Raw genomic sequence first — 22445 nt, forward strand, 5'->3', positions numbered from 1 at the left:
TTCCATATCTCACATAGAAACCCCATAGTTACTTAAAGAGCCTTAGAGTTGAACACTTGGAATATGTAATTAAGCGGACACGAAAAACGTTTCAAATCCGAAGGTGAAAGCCATGGCTTACTGTAGATGAATAGTAAATATTGAATTAGTGGGAAAGGAAAGATATCAAGGTTTTTCTCATAAATCCGGAGTCCCTTCTTCAAATTTACTTACAGACTAAACCATGTCTAACTGTTAAATAAAAGAAAAACTTCTATAATCGTATTTTTGTAGAGCAGCCCGGGGATAAAGGCCCTCACCTAAGAGGAGATCGTGGTACGAATTTTCCACCTATAGACTGTCATACTCACATTTATATGCACTACTTAATATATAGATAACGCAATTATACTAATCTATTATCTGCTCCAACAGCATATCAATGTCTCTGATCCAGACATGCATGCAGGCAACAATTTATACAGGGGGGGGGGGATACTGGGATTGACTGGGTTTGAGTCCGATGTCCGTTCAAACATGATTGCCCTTTTTGAAAGAATTGTGGTTTAATGTTTATTATCTTGCCTTAAATCTTGGAAAGTCATGTTTTCTTTTTTTTAAGAGTTTCAAGGGCTTGTTCTGGTGTAAATGAAATACATGTATCGAGTGGTTCCCTTAATAGGCCTTCGGATCGTTGCGTTCGATTCCGAGGCATCTTGCTTGATGAAAATCTCTCCTTCAAGCCTCATATTGACCTCACTAAAATGAAAGTTTCCAGAAGCAATGGGATCCTTAAAAAATTGAAACACATTTCTCCAGGGTCATTACTTAGACTCCTATTTTACAACCCAGTTCAACCTTATGTTTCATACTGTTCTATTTTGTTTGGATGTCAACTTTCCCCTCATCACTGAAGCCACTTTCAAAACTATATGATAAGGCAAGGACTCTTATGCGGGATACTAACTGTTCCCTACTTAAACCCTTGCTTGACTTGAGATCTCTTTATTTTCTGTCTTGTGGTTCATTTAATTTTTGAGGTTATATGGCCAGCTTCCTGCTGCCCTATGTAATAATATATCTTTTATTTCCGAGCAATCGACTCATTTTTTCCGCCCTTCCAATAATTTACGAATACCTTATACTCCGTCAATACAGTCTGACTTTAACCCTCTGACAGCTTGTAACATGATTTGGAACAACCTCTCAGGGTCCGCGCGAGGCTCCCACGCGTTAGGTATCTTCAAAAAGTATGTTAGAGATTTTCTTCCAAATATTTGAATTTTTTCCCAGGTTGTCCAATGAGGTGATGTCTCCGGATCGGTTCTGTACTTTATTTGTGTTGAAGGAATCATGTAATACTCCCTTGCCTAGTTTGGACTTTGTTTGTGGGGGGAGGGTATTGTTTGGTTTGGCGGTGTGAATTTACTAATTAAAAAATGTTCGATGAATATATTAATTTAATTTTTTTTAGTTTTGTTTCTCCCCTGTTTTTTTCCTGGCCATAGAGCCTTACGGGGGAAAATATGTTGAGGTATTTGTTATTTTTATGAGTAATTTACCGTTGATTTTGGTATTCAGTGATATATTTGTTGATTTGTCTTTTTTCAATAAGTTCAAAAAATTCAATTCAATTCAAAATTGTTTATTTTTTCATTTTACTTAAAAGTTTCAGCTTTTGCTTTGTTATTCGATTTTTCTTCTAAAACATTTTTCATTTCACCCTTTCTTCATAGAAATCTATTTTAGTACTGTCAAAGAAATAAAAAGATTGTAAAACCAAAAAGTATAAATCTTTCACTAATCCATTCCATTGAAAGCAATAAAAAGACTAGGGAATTTTAGGTCATTTCCAGAAGATTTACGTCCCTAAATTTTCCCGAAAAGCATTTTGCCCCTCTGACCTTCCTGCCTGAGAAAGGGGCATGGGAAACTGACTGAAGAGGAAACTATGAACTATTTGCCGAAACCCACAATGAAAAAATTGCGGAAATTACTAGCCTGCACATTACTACATACAACACGGGAGCCGGCGTTCCCTCGGAAAATTCCTCCCGCGGAAAAGTTAGCCCCTGGAACACTTCCCTGTTGAGAATTCCCCCATGCGGAAAATTGAGCAGCCACAGAGAAAATACAAAGTAGGTACCCCAAAATGTCGATCATATATCTTAAGGGGTAACAAAAAGGACCAGATATCAAAACAATTCTAGGACAGGGACTGCTTGGTCTCTTATCACTCCTGACACATAAAAAAGGACTAGAACTCTCAATTTCCGATCGACTGAGCCTCCTCCGAAGTTTCTACGATCATGAGGGGGAGTATGGGGATGAGGAGGGGAAGCCCCCTCCCATACGGGATAAATTCTGCTCATTTTGGGCTTAATGATACACTTTACTTTCATAATAACAGCTTAGACCAGAAACATTCCCAGAAATTAAGAGGGATTAAATATCAATTTATAACTTCACAAACCCCAGACCCTTCCTTATTTATTCTTTACTTACCTGAAGGCTCAATGAGAGTTAAAATTTTATGGCATTAAAATACACCCTTTGAGGCATCTGCCCCCTCCCTAACAATAAATCAATCAGAGAGCCCTACTTTAAAGTTTTCATATACAAATGCTTGGTGTAGTTTTTACCAGAGAAAGATCCTGAATGTGTGATCACTGTCGAGATATCAAAAGGATTCGATATCAAAAACATTTCTATGACAGGAGAGCTGGTTGGTTTTCCAATCACTTTCGATTAAAAATAAAGGACTAAAACTCTCAATTTCAAACCAAATGTGCATCCTCCGAAGTTTCTACGACTATGAGGGGGAGGTTGGGAGAGAGGAAGGGGCAGCCACCCTCCTGTACGGAATAGATTTTGCTCATTTCGGGGTTTAATGTTACTCTTTACTTTCTTAGTAACAGCGTAAACCAGATATGTTCTCAGTAGTACCCGTACTCTGCTTTCAGAGGCACCCATAGGGAAATTAACATTGAGTTTCTACAACACACATATCCCTTTTCCCATAGTATTTCTGCAACATCCCCTCTGACGTCACGCCTATCAAAATTCCGGTTCTGATGAAAGTGGTCCGACAGGTTTTTTTTTTGTTATGCATTCTTGAGTGACACACCGCCATTGATTCTGCAACAGCCCACCCGAGTTTCAAAGATGTGCCCTCCCTTTTCCATTGAATTCAAGCAGAGCCCTCTGACGTCCTGGCAGCCATAGAGAAATTAGCATTGGATTTCTAGCGGAGCCCTCTGACGTCACGTGGCACATCTCTACAAGGCGGTCAGGCGACGGCTGGCAAGATTTCGAACGCCTTCCCTGTTCTAAGTGAAATATCCAGGTGTTTCAACTACTTGGAATATGGTCCGCATAATACACAAGTTTTAATAAGAAGCTCCCAACCCCTCACCCCAGTTTCTAGCGCATGCCCTCTGACGTCACGGTGCACACCCCTGTTCCAAGCGCAAGTTACACCACGTGACACACCCTGGCCATTAAAGGGTCAGGTAAGTGCAGCTATCAACCCCATAGTGCAGTTACCGGTTCCATTAAAGGGAACACACTTGGCAAGGCTTCATGACACACCCCTTTGGACTCCAATGACATCATACGACTTACCCCGTTTCAAACGGACAGGTCTAATAAGCTTGACGCAATTTTGCATAACCCTACCACAGAAACCCATGGGGGAATCCCTTTTGTAACGTAACGACACCCGAAACCCCACAAATCGTTTTTTCTTCGTTAACTTAATGGTGGTACACAATTTACGGAATGATTGCGCATCCCTCACTGCCAGAGAATACCATTTTGACATTTTTCGCCGAAAAGCCTTTCTTTTTCGGCGTTTCATTTTTCGCTCGAAACACCTTTCATTTTTTTATAGTCTTGCCCCGCCAGGACTCGAAAGGTCATTCCCTTTCAGTGGTGTGGTACTGCGCCTCAAGCAAGTTGTCAGTGAAGGCTTTGTCAATATTTTATATCTTGAGCCATATTCTAAAAATAAACTATTGCACAACACCAGATATTTCTGATTTTGTGGCAGTCGTTACAACGGCGTGTTTACTGCCAAATTTGATACACTCCGGAGGGGGGGGGGTATTTACTTTCGAGATATTAATAAATGGAAATGCGTGTCTTACTCGTCCCAAACAATAAATCTTAAAAACACAGACAATGAAAATAAAAACAAATTGACAAGCAACAAAACATAAAAAAGACAGCTACAAAACACGACAAAAAATAAAAGATGAAAATGGTTCATTATCATATACGTAAAAAAAAGAACCATCTATTATAGAAAACTGGGGGATTCTAGCCTTAAACCCCCCAGAGACTAGGGGAGGGGGAGTGATATTAGATGCAATTTAATGCTTTTAAGGAAATACCCCTTTTTCATTAAGATAAATTTATGAATATTAAAAAATATCCTTGCAATAGGTTCCACCTCCCGACGCTTCTCTAAGCTCTAGAACATATTAGTGATAAAAGATGCTTACTGCATTCGTAAATTATGGATGATATTCTACACCCCCAATGACATCGCTAAATCTCCCCCAAGAAATCTTTCAGGCGTTTCCTAATGAAAATTATGGTTCCGAATCCCGTGATTCTAGTTTTTTGCCCCCCAAGCCAATCATAACGCCCCAGAAAATACTCCAGACTACCAGATCATTTCACCCCTGTGACACCGCCTCCTGCCCCATCCCCTGGGTGATCTGACATTAGTGAGATTTCTCATTTTTTTGGCAGTCGTTAGAACGGCGTGTTTACTGCCAAATTTGATACACTCCGGGGGGGGGGGGGGGAATTTGCATTCAAGATGTTGATAAGAGGTAAATGCATGTCTTACTCTTCCCAAACAAAAAATCTCAAAAACACAGACAATGAAAATAAAAACAAGTTGACAAGCAATAAAATATAAAAAAGATATCTAAAAAACACGACAAAAAATAAAAGATGAAAATGGCATATTATAATATACGCAAAAAAAGAACCATGTATTATATAAAACTGGGGGCTTCTAGCCTGAACCCCCCCCCCGAGACTAGGAGAGAGGGGGAACAATATTACATGCAATTTAAGCCATATTAAGAGCTTTTAAGGAAATACCCCTTTTTGATTAAGATAAATTCATGGTTATTTCACAATATTTTCAGGCTCGCACCTAGTAGCCTTCATTTTCAGAGGATGCATTGATAATAGATGTAGTTTTTAGGTGTTATTTCACCTTTAAAAGGATAAAGGATAACATGCCTAATTTAAGGAAAGACGAGGGGGGAGGACTCCAGGGGAGGGGGACCGTTTTCTCCATCACCAGCTCAACACTGTTTTACTTTTTTTTATCGTTACGCAAAGCGCTAATTTTCAGGCGTACATTAATGATTATCCTGCCTCCCCTCTCCCTCCACTAAGGTACCGACCCGTCCCTTGGTTACCTCCAAGGAAGTGCCCAGTCCCCCCCCCTGAACGGTTTCTCTTTGCCCAGGGTATATTTTTCCCTAAAATATAAAAACACACAAAGGATGGGAAATTCTATTTCGAGAAATTCTTGTTCCTGCCCACCCCGCGCGCTGTGGAGGAGTTTAGTCTGTGTCTACTCTTTCGTGCACTGGAAAAATTCCAGCCATTGATGCATTGTTTTTCGGGAAGACCCCTGGATTTCCCGTGATGGGGTCTAATACGAATGACGCAAGCGTATCTCACAAACAAGACTAAAAGTACCCCAAGGATCTTCAGCATGGCACACACACATGCGTATTGCGTATTAACGGCGATGTATATCTTAAGAAAAGATACCTAATGGGAGAGCTTGGAAGATCATCTTGCGAGAAGGGCAGATGTCCAAACCGATAAATAGTATACTTATGGTCCTGAGCGGAATGATGCTACGACACTGTTTTCACACTAGCACCAGCTCTCCACATGACACCCCCCCCCCTTTTTTATATTTGCTAGTGGTTGATACTCTAAGCATTTCAGCCCACAGCACCACACTGTAACTACTCTAAGACATCCCTCTGTCATCGCCCCCATCTCCCAACAAAACACTTTTGAAACATTTCTTGTTAATTATTTTATTTCAAGTCATTCATTCGGGTTTTTGTGAGCAATTCGGCCCACAATACCGCACTATAACTACTCTAAGACACCCCTATGTCATTGCCCCATCTCCCCAAAACACTTTTCAGACATTTCTTGCTAAAAATTTTATTTCAACTCATTTATTCGGGCTTTTCGCAAGCAACATGTGCCACAGTACACCACAATAGCTACTCTAAGAAACCCCACCTCTCATTGTCCCCATCTCCCAACAAAACACTTTTCAAACATTTCTTGTTAAAAATTTTATTTCAAGTCATTCCTTCGGGTTTTGCAAGTAATTCGGCCCACAATACCACACTATCACTACTCTAAGACACCCCTCTGTCATCGCCCCATCTCCCCAAAAAAAACTTTTCAGACATATCTTGCTAAAAACTTCATTTCAACTCATTCATTCGGGTTTTTCGCAATCAATTTGTGCCACAGTACATCACTATAACTACTCTAAGACACCCCTCTGTCATCGCCCTCATCTCCCAACAAAACGCTTTTCAAACATTTCTTGTTAAATATTTTATTTCAAGTCAATCATTCGGGTTTTCGCGAGCAATTCGGTCCACACTACAGCACTATAACTACACTGAGACACCCCTCTGTCATCGCCCCATCTCCCCACAAAACTCTTTTCAGACATTTCTCACTAAAACTTTATTTCAACTCATTCATTCGAGTTTTTCGCAAGTAATTCGTACCACAGTACCACACTGCAACTACTCTAAGACACCATTCTGCCATCACCCCATCTCCCCAAAAACACTTTTCAGACATTTCTCGTTAAAAATTTCATTTCAACTCATTCATTCGGGTTTTCGCAACCAATTTGGCCCACAGTACCACAATACAACTACTCTAAGACACCCTTTCGTCATCGCCTCATCCCCCCAAAAACACTTTTCAGACACTGTCATCGCCCCATCTCCCCACAAAACACTTTTCAGACATTTCTCGCTAAAACTTTATTTCAACTCATTCATTCGGGTTTTTTGCAAGCAATTCGTGCCACAGTACCACACTGTAACTACTTCAAGACACCCTTCTTCCATCACCCCATCTCCCCAAAAACACTTTTCAGACATTTCTCGTTAAAAATTTTATTTCAACTCTTTCAGTCGGGTTTTTCGCAAGCAATTTGGCCCACAGTACCCCACTATAACTACTCTAAGATACCGCTCTGTCATCGCCCCATCTCCCCAAAAACACTTTTCAGACATTTCTCGTTACAAATTTTATTGCAACCCACCCATTTGGGCTTTTGCAACCAATTCGTGCCACAGTACAGCACTATAACTACTCTAAATCATCCCTCTGTCATCGCCCCATCCCCCACAAAATATTTTTCAGACATTTCTTGTTAAAAATTTCATTTTCAAGTCATTCATTCGGGGTTTCGCGAGCAATTCGCACCACAGTATCACACTATAACTACTCTAATACACATATCTGTCATCGCCCCCCTCCCACCACAAAACACTTCAGACATTTCTCGTTAAAATTTTTATTTCAAACCATTCATTTGGGTTTCCGCAAGCAATTCACGCCACAGTGCAGAACTATAACTAGTCTAAGACACTTTTCTGTCATCGCCCCATCTCCCCAAAAACGCTTTACAGAAATTTCTCGTTAAAAATTTTATTTCAACTCATTCATTCGGGTTTTATCGCAAGCAATTCGTGCCACAGAACAGCACTATAAGTACTCTGAAACCCCGCTGCCATCACCCATCCCCCAAAAAACATTTTTCAGATATTTTTTTATCAAAATTGTATTTCAAGTAATTCATTCGGGTTTTCAGAAGCGATCCGGCCAACAGTACCACACTATAACAACTCTAAGACATCCCTCTGTCATCGCCCATCACACCAAAAACACTTTTCAGACATTTCTCGTTAAAAATTTTATTTCAACTCATTCATTCGGGTTTTCGCGAGCAATTCGGCCCACAGTACCACACTATAACTGCTCTAAGACACTCTTTTGCCGTCCCCCCATCTCCCCACAAAACACTTTTCAGACATTTCTCGTTGAAAATTTATATAAAGTCATTTATTCGAGTTTTCGTGAGCAATTCAGCCCACAGTATCACAATATAACTACTCTAAGATACCCTTCTGCCATCGCCCATAAAAAAAACTTTTCAGACATTTCTCGTTAAAAATTTTATTTCAACTCCTTCATTCAGATTTTTTGCAAGCAATTCATGCCACAATACAGCACTATAACTACTCTAAGACACCCTTCTGCCACCACCCCATCTCACCACAAAACATTTTTCAGACATATTTGTTAAAAAGTTTATTTCAAGTCTCTCATTTAGGTTTTCGCAAACAATTCGTTTCACAGTACAGCACTATAACTACTCTGAGACACCCTTTCTGCCATCACCCCATCTCCCCACAAAACACTTTTCAGAGATTTCTGGTTAAAAATTTTATTTCAAGTCATTCATTTGGGTTTACGCAAGCAATTCGCGCCACAGTCCAGCACTATAACTACTCTAAGACTCCCTTCTGCTATCATACCATCTCCTCACGAAACACGTTTCAGACATTTCTTGTTAAAAATTTTATTTCAACTCATTCATTTGGGTTTCCACAAGCAATTCACACCACATTACGAAAGTATAACTACTCTCAAGCACCACGACAGCACCGTCATCATCATTGTAAGCGTCTTCTAGCGTTTCAAACACACAAAAATACACACACACACAAACACACACAAACACACACACACACACACAAACACACACACACGAAAACAAAACACACACACACAATACAAAAAAAAACTTAGATTATCATGAGTGCTCATGATAACCTAAGTTGAATGAACCTAACTTAAACGTAGAGAAACCTAACTTTTTTGTGTAAACCTCGACAAAAATATTCCAAGTCTAGCATTTCAATGAAAAAACGTGTGTGTATGTTAATGTGTGTGTGTGTGTGTTTGTTCGTGTGTGTGTGTGTGTGTGTTTGTGTTTGTGTGTGTGTGTGTGTGTGTTTTTGTTTTTTTGTGTGTTTGCGTGTTTTTTGTGTGTTTTTTTGTGTGTTTTTGTTTTTGTGTGTTGTGTTTGCATGTGTTTTTGTATGTGTGCATGTCTGTAATTGTGTGTTTTTCGTGTTTATCTGTGTGTGTGTCTCTTGTGCGTGTTTGTGTGCGTGAGTGTGTGTGTTTTTTTTGTGTGTGTGTTTGTTTTTTTTGTGTTTGTGTTTTGTTTTTGTGTGTTTTTGTGTGTGTGAGTTTGTGTGTGGTCTTTTTGTATGTGTTTGATCTCTGAAAAGATCTCTGTGTGATCTCTGTGTGTTTGATCTCTGAAAATCTCTGAAAATTGTTTTGTGGGGAGATGGGATGATGGCAGAAAAGGTGTCTCAGAGTAGTTATAGTGTGATACTGTGGTGCGAACTGCTCGCGAATACCCGAATGAATGACTTAAAATAAAATTTTTAACAAGAAATGTCTGAAAAGTGTTTTGGGGGAGATGGGGCGATGACAGAGGTGTGTCTTATAGTAGTTATAGTGTGGCAATGTGGGCCAAATTGCTTGTGAAAAATCCGAATGAAAAATGTTTTGGTGGGGGGTGGGGCTATGACACAGGGATGTTTTAGAGTAGTTATAGTGCTGTGCTGTGGCACGAATTGGTTGCGAAAATTCTAATGAGTGGGTTGAAATAAAATTTTTAACGAGAAATGTCTGAAATGTATTTTTGGGGAGATAGGACGATGACAGAGGTGTGTCTTATAGTAGTTATAGTGTGGCAATGTGGGCCAAATTGCTTGTGAAAAATCCGAATGAATGAGTTTAAATAAATTTTTTAGCGAGAAATGTCTGAAAAGTGTTTTTTGGGGAGATGGGGCGATGACAGAGGGATGTCTTAGATTAGTTATAGTGTGGTACTTTGGGCGGAATTGTTCGCAAAAAAAACCCGAATGAATGACTTGAAATAAAATTTTTAACAAATAACGTTTGAAAAGTGTTTTGTTGGGAGATGGGGGCGATGACAGAGTGGTGTCTTAGAGTAGCTATAGTGCTGTACTGTGGCACGAATTGCTTGCGAAAAAGCCGAATGAATGAGTTGAAATAAAATTTTTAGCGAGAAATGTCTGAAAAGTGTTTTTGGGGAGATGGGGTGATGATAGAGGGGTGTCTTAGAGTAGTTATAGTGTGGTACTGTGGGCCGAATCTGTCGCGAAAACCCGAATGAATGACTTGAAATAATATTTTTTACAGGAAATGTTTGAAAAGTGTTTTTTTGGGAGATGGGGGCTATGATTGAGGGATGTCTTAGAGTAGTTGTAGTGTGGTAGTGCGGGCTGAAATGCTTAGAGTATAAAACACTAGTAAAGAAAAAAAGGGGGTGTCATGTGGAGAGGTGGTACTAGTGTGAAAACTGTGTCGTAGCATCATTCCGCTCTGGACCATAAGTATACTTTTTATCGGTTTGGGCATCTGCCCTTCTCGCAAGATGATCTTCCAAGCTCTCCCATTAGGTATCTTTGCTTAAGATATACATCGCCGTTAATACGCAATACGCATGTGTATGTGCCATGTTGGAGGTCCTTGGGTTCCTTTTAGTCTTGTTTGTAAGATGCGTTTGCGTCATTCGTATTAGACTTCATCATGGGAAATCCAGGGGTCTTCCAGAAAAACAATTTATAAATGGGGAATTTTGCCAGGGAAAGAATCTTGCCAACTGAGCGCTAGAAATAGGGATGTTCTGACGTTAGAGGGGTTGCCATAGAAACTCAACGATAATTTCCCTATTATTACTACCTTTAAATTATCTCGAGCGAGACCCTTTTTAGCCTCTTATCGCCTAGCCGAAGCCCGGATTCCGTCCCAGGAATGAGTAGACACAGACCAAACTCCCCTACTGCGCTTAGGATCGCCGGATTCTGCCCCCCAAAAAGATTAGACACAGACCAAACTCCCCCACAGCGCAAGGGTTGGACAGGAACAAGAATTTCTCAAAATATAATGTCCCATCCTTAGAGTGTTTTGATATTTTAGTGAAAATTGTACCATGGGCTAAGTGAAACCGGTCGGGGGGGGGGGGGCTGGACACTTCTTTGGAGGTGACCAGAGCACAGGTCGGTACCTTAGTGGAGGGGGGCAGGATAACCGTACGCCAGAACGCTAGAAAATTAGTACTTTGCGTATCTATAAAAATAAAATAAAACCGTGTTGAGCTGGTGACGGAGAAAACGATTCCCCTTCCCTGGAATCCTCCCCCTTGTCTTTCCTTGAATTAGGCATGTTACCCTTTATCATTTTAAAGGTGCAATAACACCTAAAAACTACATCTATTATCAATGCATCCTCTGAAATGAAGGCTACTAGGTACGAGCCGGAAAATATTGTTAGGATATTGTGAAATAACCATGAATTTATCTTAATGAAAAATTGTATTTCCTTAAAAGCTCTTAATATGGTTTAAGTTGCATCTAATATCGCTCCCCCCCCCCGCCCCTACTCTCTGGAGGGGGGGGGTCAGGCTAGAAGCCCCCAATTTTCTATAATATATGGTTCTTTTTTGCGTATAGTATAGTATGACATTTCATATAAAGTCATATAGTATGCCTTTATAGTTTGACGTGTATCAAATTTGGCAGTAAACACGTCGTTCTAACGACTTCAAAAAAATGGGAAATCTCACTAATATCAGGTCACCCAGGGGATGGGGGAGGGGGTGGTGTCACATGAATGAAATTCTCTGGTAGTCTGGGGTATTTTTTGGGGCGTTAGGATTGGCTTGGGGTGCAAAAACTTGAATCACGGGATTCGGAACCATAATTTTCATTAGGAAATGACTGAAAGATTTCTTGGGGGGGATTTAGCGATTTCGTAGGGGGTGTTTAATATCATTCATAATTTACGAATGTGGTATGCATCGTCATTGACTAATATACTCTAGAGCTTAAAGATACGTCAGGATGTGGAGCCTATTGTTAGGATATTTTTTAATATTCATAAATTTATCTTAATGAAAAAGGGGTATTTCCTTCAAAGCATTAAATTTCATCTAATATCACTCCCCCATCCCCTAGTCTCTGGGGGGTTTCAGGCTGGAATTCCCCAGCCTGGTTTCTACTGGGGGATTTCTTGGGGGAGAAGTAGCGATTTCGTGGGAAGGGGGGGGGGGTGGTGTTTAATATCATGCATAGTTTACGAATGTGGTATGCATTATCATTGACTAATATACTCTAGAGGTTAAAGTCTAGAGGAACCTATTGTTAGGATATTTTTTAATATTCATAAATTTATCTTAATGAAAAAGGAGTATTTCCTTAAAATCTCTTAACATGGTTTGAGTTGTATGAAATAACACTCCCCCCTCCTTTAATCACTGGGGGGCTGCAGGGTTGAACCCTACTTGTACATAGTCGATGGTTCTTTTTTTTGAATATATAATAGTATTCCATTTTCATCTTTTATTTTCTGTCGTATTTTTTAGCTGTCTTTTTTATATTTTATTTCTCGTCAACTAGTTTTAGTATCCACTGCCTGTGTTTTTAAGATTTATTGTTCGGGACGAGTAAGACACTCATTTCTCCTTTGTTAATATCTTGAAAGCAAACACCCACCCCCAGAGTGTATCAAATTTGGCAGTAAACACGCCGTTCTTACGACTGCCAAAACATGGGGAATCTCAGGTGTCGTGCAATAGTTTATTATTAAAATATGGCTCAAGATACAAAAAATTGACAAACGTTTCATGGACGACTTGCTTGGGGCGCAGTACCACTGAAAGGGAATGACCCCTCGAGTCCTAGCGGGGCTAAGAACTCTAGAAAAAATGTATTGTTTTTTGAGCGAATAATTAAATACCGAAAAAGAAATGCTATTCGTCGAGAATTGTCAGAATGGTATTATCTGCTAATGATGTATTCGCAATACCTACGATAAATGTGCGCCGCCGTAAAGCTAATGAAGGAAAAACGCCTTGTGGAGTTTCGGGTGTCGTTATATTACAAACAGGAGCTTTTCTATCGGCTTTTGTGTTAGGGCTACGCAAAATTTTGTCAAGAAACTTAGATATGACCATTTTAAATGGGGTAAGTCCAATGATATTTTTAGAGCTCTGAGGGCTGCATCATGAGTCTTGCCAACTGTGTTCCCTTTAATAGAACCGGTAACTTCACTATGTAGATGCGAGGGGTTGGTAGCTCCACTTATCTGACCCTTTATTGGAGAGGGTGTGTCTCGTTTTTCAACATGCGCTTGAAACGGGGTGTGCACCATGACTTCAGAGGGCATGCGGTAGAAACAGGGGTGAGGGGTTAGGAGCTTATTATTAAAACTTGTGTATTATATGGACCGCATTCCAAGTAGTTGAAACACTTGGATATTTCGCCTAGAAACAGGGCATGCGCTTGGAATCTTGCCAGCTGTCGCCTAGAAACAGTTTACCGCCTTGTACAGATGTGCCGCGTGACGTCTGAGGGCTCCGCTAGAAATCCAACACTAATTTCGCTATGCCTTCCGTGACGTCAGAGGGCTCTGCTTGAATTCAATAGAAAAGGGTGGGCATGTCTTTGAAACTGGGGTGGGCTGTTGCAGAATCAATGGAAGTGTGTCACTCAACAATGCATGACAAAAAAACCTGTCAGACCACTTTCAACAGAACCGGAATTTCGATAGGCGTGACGTCAGAGGGCATGTTGCAAAAATACTATGAGAAAAGGGATATGAATGAATGAATGAATGATTTTTATTACCCATCTTTAACAATACAAAAAAAGTAAAAATGGAGTAGAGAGAAAATGAAAAGAAAACAACAACACATCAAACAAACGAGCAACTTAAATTAATACTTCAAAAACCAATGGCGAAACTATTTACATAAAAAGACAACCATTACACAGTACTAACTATAGCTTCAAACATACTATGCGTTGGTTCCCTCCTGGTCACGATCACGACGAAGGGGTCATCGAGTCCGTAACGTGATGAAATCGGGCGGTTTCTTTGCCAGGGGGGAAGGCTAAGCAGATATTTTGCAAACTTATAGAACACTGTACGGATTGTTTTTTTATCATCAACAGTGAACAAAGACCAGAAAGGTGACAAAGCTAAGATATGAGGCGTGGCAAAGGAATTGAAGATCTGTGCTAGAATGTGGCGGTTATATAGGCGTTTGCATGATAAAATCATCCCATACGCTTTTTGGACTTTCTCTTTGAGATCATTTATTAGACAGGACCGGGTAGCTTTAAGATTAAACCCAATTGGCAAACCAAGGTAAGTCATTGATGCTGCTGCAGTAACAGTATTACTACCTAGTGCAAATATGACAGGTGCCAACTCTTTCTTACGACCATTAAAGACGACCACCTCGCTTTTGCTGGAGTTGAATTCTAGGCCTATGCTAGCATATTCATTAGACAAAACTCTGAAATTACTCTGTATGCCACTGACGGATCTACTCAGATTTAAAATGTCATCGGCATAATTAACAAGAGACAAATCAATTCCACGAAAAATAAAGCACGTTGTGTGTTGTAGAAACTCAATGTTAATTTCCCTATGGGTGTCTTTAAAAGCAGAGTAGGGATACTACTGTTCTCGGAAATGAAGAGGGATTTGATATCTATTTCTACATCCACCCTCTCATCCCTTCCTTAGAACTAATTATGTATTTATGTGAAATCTCAATGAGATTTAAAATGTTTTGGCGTTGAAAAACACGCTTTGACGCATCTTTCCCTCTCTCTAGCTATTGGACATTTTGACTAGTTTGAACAAAATGGCAATTACAAAAGTTTTGACCATTGTTAAGAAAAAGGGGGTACATAAAAAAGGCAAGGATCTATTCAACTCCCCATTAGCATACACTGAAAGTTTCAGCCTATCAGCCATCAGCCGTTGCTTAGATATCGCTAATATTCCCTTTTCACAGCCAGCAAGGACAAAGTGTGTTTTGATTGTGTTTGGCATCCCTCTGGACATTCCCTTAAAGTTTCAACTTAATACTCTAAGCCTTTCCGGGAGATGTAGGATCAAAAATACCCTCTTTTATAAATGAAAAACCTTATATGTTAACAATGGGCAACCTGCATCCCTTTCACAGGGGGCTGGGCGATGGGGTGGTTGTCAATCCTGGAGGTATAGTTATTTAATCTTTGGACTAGTTTGCATACAATGGCTATACCAAAATATTGATCGGGTGGATTTGGGTGAAAAAGGCCATGGAAGGGGGTGGTTACCCTCTTCCCACTTTTGGGTGTTAAAAGGGTTTTAGTATTTTCGATTTCCAATTGAATGAGCCCCTCCATAAGGGGCTATATGCGAACACGCTTTCTATAAAAAACATTATATCTTAACAATAGGCAACTTGCATAGCTTACAAATCTTGCCCCAGAGGCTGAAAGGGGGGTTGTCACGCCCGGAGGCATGGTTATTTGACCTTTGGGCTATTTTGAACAAAATGGCCATCTCAAAATTTTGATCGGATAGGTTTGGGAAAAAACGGTGTGGGTGGTGGCTTGTTGCCCTCCATTCACTTTGGACTCTTAAAAAGGGCACTATGAATTTTAATTTGCAATCGAATGAACCACCTCTTAAGTTTATATGACCACCCCTTCCATATGAAGTACCTCTGGGGAAAAATAAATAAAAAATACCTTGAACCATAATAGCTCTTTATTAAAGACAACGATATAGCATTGCCTTTGACTCAAACAGGTGAGTAGAACCTTCAATTTCTCTTCTAATGAACATCCGAAATTATCCAAGGGGAATATGAGGGTGGGGAGTTATCCAAAGGAGAAATTTCTGCAGGAGGGGGCAGGGAGTACGGGGGAACTTTCAGTGGGGAAATTTTTCGGTGGAACGCAAGGGTGGAACGCGAGCGGAATATGAGGGTGGAGAGTTATCCGTGGGGAAATTTCTGCAGGATGTGGCAGGGAGTACGGGGGGACTTTCAGTTGGGGAGTTTTCCGGTGGAACGCCTAGACCCATACAATACAGCTGAATCCTACAGGGAAATATAAAATACCCCGAAGATTGGTCCAGAGGGTCTCCTAAAGATATCAACAGCCCAACAGAACAAGAACCAGTGTAAGAACAATTTTCCAGTCAACCTAAATATACGAAAGGAAAGAAAAGATTTGGTGTGTTATAAGTGGATGGAAACTGGTATTTTCTCCCTGCATTGGCAAAAATTCTATAAATTTTTTTATATGAGTCTATCACTCCTAAAAATTTTCTCCTAGCCTCTGCGTATGTAGACCAAAGAACGGGGGAAAGTGATAAGAGCATTTTCTTCAGTTCATGAAAATTTCGAGGGGGCGGCTGGGGACAAACTGTCTCGTTCAAAATCTAGGGACAACGCAATTTGTTTCAGTAAAACACCAAAAAAGGCATTTTTATACCCTATGGGGGGGTTCGAGGGCTGAGCACCCTAGACTTGAAATCCCTTTTTCCGTGAGGACAGGGGTTTGACTCCTGGTGTGGCTGGTTATTTGGTTTGAAACAGGGGTCAGTGGCTTGACTCTGAGAGCTCATCCAGAGTCTAACCAGCTCTAAATGAGTTCCTGAAGAAACCTGGGGAAGGTAAACAGCAACAGCAAGGGGCGATTTTTTAGGGGGGGCTAAATTTTAAAAAATCGCATAAAAACTATTTTTGTTTCTGTTACTCTTTCAAAATTCAGTCAATAATGGGGGGGGGGTCAAATCCAGAAACCCTCCAACCTGGATACGGCCTTGCACAAATATTCTGCCCTTTTATCAAAAGTGGCTCTTTCAGGTTCGGCTCAATGTGAAACGAATTAAAAGAAGTTGTGTAAATTAATATTCTCATTAAGCTACTAAATTGCTAATATTCTCTACAATTGCTACTAAAGGAATTTTTGTTTGTAGGGGGGTTTACCAAGAGAATGGAGAAGAAAGGGCTTACCTCCCGTGGACTTTGTCTAAATGCCTCAAACAAGAGTTTTCTTACCTGCGTGTTTAAGACCGATTTAACAGTTGGAGAAATAGTTGTTTGTTTGTTGTTGTGTTGTTTTTTTCGGGGGGGGGGGGTCGTACCCGGTAATTCCTGGTATAAGCGTGACTGGAATACAGTTTCATGTATCTACCTCTACAGAAATCCCTGCTGAAGCAATAACTTCTCACACCCAGAAAGTAGCGTGTACCCCGGCTGGAAACCTCCACTCTACAGGATTGAATTACTTTGATGTATCTTTTTCTTTGGTACTGTTCTATTAACCGGACTCTTTTATGTAGTGCTAGTTTGGTTAATGCTAATGAAATAAAATAATATAGGATGACTATATAACAGTTTATAAACAAATTTGGGCTATATATTTGCACATTATAGGGCGGGGGGGAAAGCATAGCATATATTAAATACGTAACCTAACCTAACCTAGGTACCTTCCTACCCCCCCCCCCCCCGCAAAAAAAAAAACAGTACTTTTAATACCGTATACGCAATTAAAACCACGTTATACATTGTGTTTCCCTATACCGGTGTCTTGTATCATCCCGTTGAAAACGGGTTTTCCAACGCGTCTCGAGTTTGAGATATAAAAAAAGTCCGGTTAATAGAACAGTACCTTTTCTTTTCGGTAGCACCTCCAGGTTGTCTTCAGTACTTCACTGCCAATTCTGGATCGTTTTCATCATTTAATTTTGCAAATGGACAATATTTAAGTGATACCAGTTACAAAATATGTTTTTATACTCCAAGAAATTACTGCAAAATCACCTTTTCATCCTCAAATGGTCACTTTATGCTAGAAAAGTTTGGAAGCAACGAACTCATACCTTATACTCAGTAAGTGTTTACAGTACCTCATTTTTTATATTTGAATTCTATAAAAATTATTTATGTTAATTTTTCTCAGAAACCCGTCTAAAAAACATAGAAAGAACGAAGCATTAGCAAAATAATTGAGCATTAACATTAACAAAAAAGAACAAAAAACGACAATGTAAAGACTGAAAACAGACTTGAAACTATGTTCTATAAGAGAAAGTAAAAAAAAATATAGCTTATTTATAATTCAGACAAGAATAGAGACTGAGCGGCCATCCACTCTTTGTCACCTTGCGTACATCTCTGGGTGCTACTTGTGCCGCACAGATGCGCCACGTGTGGCAGAGTCCCCGTGACGCTTGACACAGTCTCTGGAACGCTGAGCACAGTTCCACCACGCTTGGTAGACTTTGGTCACGTACCCCTCGGCTTACGTGATTTCTTATTCAAGTTCCTTTTACTCCTTGTGTAAGGTCAGATTTTAATCCTTTGATTGCGAGTCATATTGTGTGGAATAAGTTGCCCGAATCAGATCGAAGGTGCCACTCAATCGGTTAGTTCAAAAAAACTGTTAAAAATTCTTTGGCTTCTTAGAAGTTATTTTATCTATTTTTTATATGTATATTTATTATTATTTTATCGGAGTCTATTTAATCTACTAATTTACTTAATCAACTTAGTTTATTCAATCTATTTACTTTTGTTTTCTATAGTTTTTATTCTATTTGTATTTTCTTTTGTTCCCCTTTTTGCTCTTCTCTCTGTGAGTAAGTGATTTTTTTTTCTTCTCTGAGTAAGTGACTCGTTTGTCTTCCCCCTTCTTTACAGGCCAATGAGCCTTTGGGGGAATAGTAAAATGTAATATTGTATGTGTATTTCATTATGAATAAATCTTATCTTATCTGAAAGTCGGAGCCTAGTATTTAACAGCAAATAAACTGTTCCTTCCATTTTATTTTCAAAAAGTTTTGATGCTGTAATTTTTGGATCTACAAGGGTATGCAAATTTTTGGCAAAACTGTCAAAAAACCCGGGCTTTGCATTATCGTTTTAAGTAAATATATTCAAAAAAGCAGAAAATATGGGATATAAGCCAGTGGGTTTTGTAAAGACTGGCAGGTAAAAACAATGTGTGATTTGTCTTATGGGGTTTTTCCTCTCCTTTCTGACATATTTTATTGTGCCAAGTTCATCAAAAGTGCTTGATTTATTGCTATCTTTTGTCAACTTTTATGCTATGACCTTACACATCGGTTAAACCTTCGCTTGAAAAAAAAAAAACTTGAAAGCAACTAACTCCTTTAAGCCCCAGTCACAATGAGATTTTATGATAGCCTAAGTTTAGCTAGTGTTCCTTTGAGCCAATTAGAATTCTCCATAGAATTTTTCAGCCAATCAGAAAATTCTATGAGAATCTGATTGGCTCAAATTAGAGCTAGATAAACCTCGGTATTAGTAAAGTCTTAGTGTGAGCGAGCCTTTATTAATTTGATTCTAGATCAAACAGTTCGTGGTGACGAGCTGTAAGTAAGAAGCAACTCGGCCTTATTTTAACCAAAACTCTAAAATAACGGTTTGACCACAATAGATGTATCAATAGAATTGTCTTTTTATGCTCATTCCAAATATATAAAACTCATTAAGTTTGGCATTACCTGTCGAAAACTAAGAGCCTAAGAAAATTTGCCTGATTTTTAAAAAAAGGCCAGAAAACCCTTCAAAAAGTCAAACTATCTTATTGGAAATCGCACCATGAGATTCAGCGCACCAGAGAACCCTATTATTGAGGTTTGCTCATATTTACAAAAATGTAGAATTCTGTCGTTTTTTGCCGTAAAAAGATGGCGTGGATGCGGATGCGTGTTTATTTATGTATGTTTTCCCAGGGATGATCGTATCGAGCCAATGGTTCTGGAATACTGGGATAGGGCTCATTCGAAAGGAAATCAAAAGTTCTAGTGCATTTCAAGTGATCGAACAGATTTGAGTTCAAGTAGCCCACCTCCCACACCCTTTTTCCCCAAAGACATCCGATCATAGTTTTGAGATAGCTATTTATTTCAGCATAGTTGTAAGGTCCAGTAGCTATGTCTTTAGGGATGACATGATCCCCCATGGTCTTTGGGGAAAGGGCTTCAAGTTACGCAATTTATCCATTGTTCGCATATAGTATCTGTTATTGGGAAACATACGAAGATATTTTGGGTGGGTAAATTTTCCTACAGGGGATATTTTCCACAGGGAGAGTTTTCTGCAAGGAGGAAAACGAACGGGAAATTTTTCGTATATGAGGGGGGCTGTCCCTTATTTGCGCTAAAGTTTGCCTTTTTGTCACAATAATAGGCAGCGGGCTAGCGCTGCCTAAGTAAAGAACGATGTGGGCACAATGTGTTTTTTTTTGTTTTTTTTTTCTCCATACCCGGGCACTGCGTATCGAATGAATTGTCGTAGAAACTTCGAAAAGGGCTCATTCGATTGTAAATTGGAGTGGCTCGTGCCCTCTTTAATAGTCGAAAGATATTGATGGGAATCTAGCCCCCCCCCCCTCCCCACGCCCACTTTTTCCCAGAACAAATACAATCAAAATTTTGTGACAGCACTTTTTTCCAATGTAGTTCTTTTCTTGATAGAAAATATCTTTTTGAGAATGACATTCCCCTATAACCCTCAGGGCGAGGGTTTTAAGTTATACCCTGGGGGCAAATAAGATCAATGTTGACACAATGTACAGTTTATTATTATTTTTTTCTTTGAAGCAGGGCACTTCATATAGAAGGGGTCTTCGTAGAGACTTCAAAAGGGGTTCATTCGATTGGAAATCGAGAGTTCTAGTGCCCTTTTTAATAGTCGAAAGTGATTGGAGGGCAACTAGCCCCTCCCCCCCCTCACGCTCATCATTCCCCCATACACATCCAATCGAAATTTTGAGATAGCCAGTTTGTTCAGCGTAGTTGATTTCCAGATAGAAAATGTGTTTTGGAGGATCACACTTCCCCACAAACCTCAGGACAAGGGTTTTAAGTTATGCCCTGAGGGGATTATAAGGTTTTTATAGAAGGCGTTGTCGTAGAAACTTCAAAACAGGATCATTCGATTGGAAATTCAAAGGGCTGGTGCCCTTTTTATTAGTCGAAAGTGATTGAAGGGCAATTAGCCCCCCCCCCCCCACGCCCATCATTTCCCCAAACGCATCCAATCAAAATTGTGAGATAGCCATTTTGTTCCGCGTAGCTGATTTTCAGATAGAAAATATGTTTTTCAGAAGGACCCTCCCCCAAAACCCTCAGGGCAAGGGTTTTAAGTTATGCTCTGAGGGCATATAAGGTTTTTATTGAAGGCGTTGTCGTAGAAACTTCAAAACAGGCTCATTCAATCGGAAATTCAAAGGGCTAGTGCCCTTTTTAACAGTCAAAAGTGATTGGAGGGAAACTAGACCCCCCCACGCCCATCGTTCCCCCAAACACATCCAATCAAAATTTTGAGACAGCCATTTTGTTCAGCGTAGTTGATTTCTAGATAGAAAATGTGTTTTTGAGGAGGAGACTCCCCCACAACCCTCAGAGCAAGGGTTTTAAGTTATGCCCTAAGGGCATATAAGGTTTTTATAGAAGGCGTTGTCGTAGAAACTTTAAAAAAGCCTCACTTGATTGGAAATTCAAAGGGCTAGTGCCCTTTTTAATAGTAGAAAGGGATTGGAAGGTAACTAGCTCCCCCCCCCCCACGCCCATCCTTCCCCCAAACACACCCAATCAAAATTGTGATATGGCCATTTTGTTCAACATATTTGATTTCCAGATAGAAAAAAGGTTTTTGAGGAGGACACTCCCCCACAACCCTCAGGGCAAGGGTTTTAAGTTATATCCTGGGGGTATATAAGGCTGTTATAGAAGGCATTGTCGTAGAAACTTCAAAACAGGATCATTCGATTGGAAACTGAAAGGGCTAGTGCCCTTTTTAATAGTCGAAAGTGATTGGAGGGCAACTAGCCCCCTCCCCCGCCCGTCATTCCCCCAAACACTTCCAATCAAAATTTTGAGATAGGCATTTTGTCAGCGTAGCTGATTTCCAGATAGAAAATATCTTTTTGAGGAGGACCCTCCCCCAAAACCCTCATGGCAAGAGCTTTAAGTTATGGCCGGGGGATACATAAGGTTTTTATAGAAGGGGTTGTCGTAGAAACTTCAATACAGGCTCATTCGATTTGACATTCAAAGGTCTAATACCATGTTTCATAATCGAAGTGATTGGAGGGCAACTAGAGGCCCCCCCCCCAACGTCCATCATTAAACCTAACACATCCAATCAAAATTTTTAGAAAGTAATTTGGTTTAGCGTAGGCTAGTTGATTTCCAGATAGAAAATATGTTTTTGAGAAGGACACTCCCCCACAACCCTCAGGGCAAGGGTTTTAAGTTATGTCCTGGGGGCATATAAGGTTTTTATAGAAAGTGATGTTGTAAAAACATCAAAAACGGCTCATTCAATTGGAAATCGAAAGGGCTAGTACCCTTTTAATATTTGAAAGTGATTGAAGGACAACTAACCTCCCTCTCACGCCCATAATTTCTCCAAAAACATCCAATCAAAATTTTGATAT

The 22445-nt window shown here is 39.9% G+C and overlaps 1 protein-coding gene across 2 annotated transcripts in view; it reads left to right on the forward strand.

The window, feature by feature from the left end:
- Positions 1 to 22445, forward strand: part of LOC148952816 (uncharacterized) — a 147117-nt gene that overhangs the window by 74511 nt on the left and 50161 nt on the right. For both annotated transcript variants that reach the window (XM_089087435.1, XM_089087434.1), the window contains exon 7: positions 17662 to 17866. In XM_089087435.1, the coding sequence (XP_088943561.1) occupies positions 17662 to 17866 (205 nt within the window). The remainder of the gene's footprint in view (positions 1 to 17661; positions 17867 to 22445) is intronic.

This window comes from Artemia sp. Qi Xiang Cuo, chromosome 4 (genome assembly GCF_049724085.1).
Source record: "Artemia sp. Qi Xiang Cuo chromosome 4, ASM4972408v1, whole genome shotgun sequence".
In the NCBI taxonomy this organism is placed as follows: Eukaryota; Metazoa; Arthropoda; class Branchiopoda; order Anostraca; family Artemiidae; genus Artemia; species Artemia sp. Qi Xiang Cuo.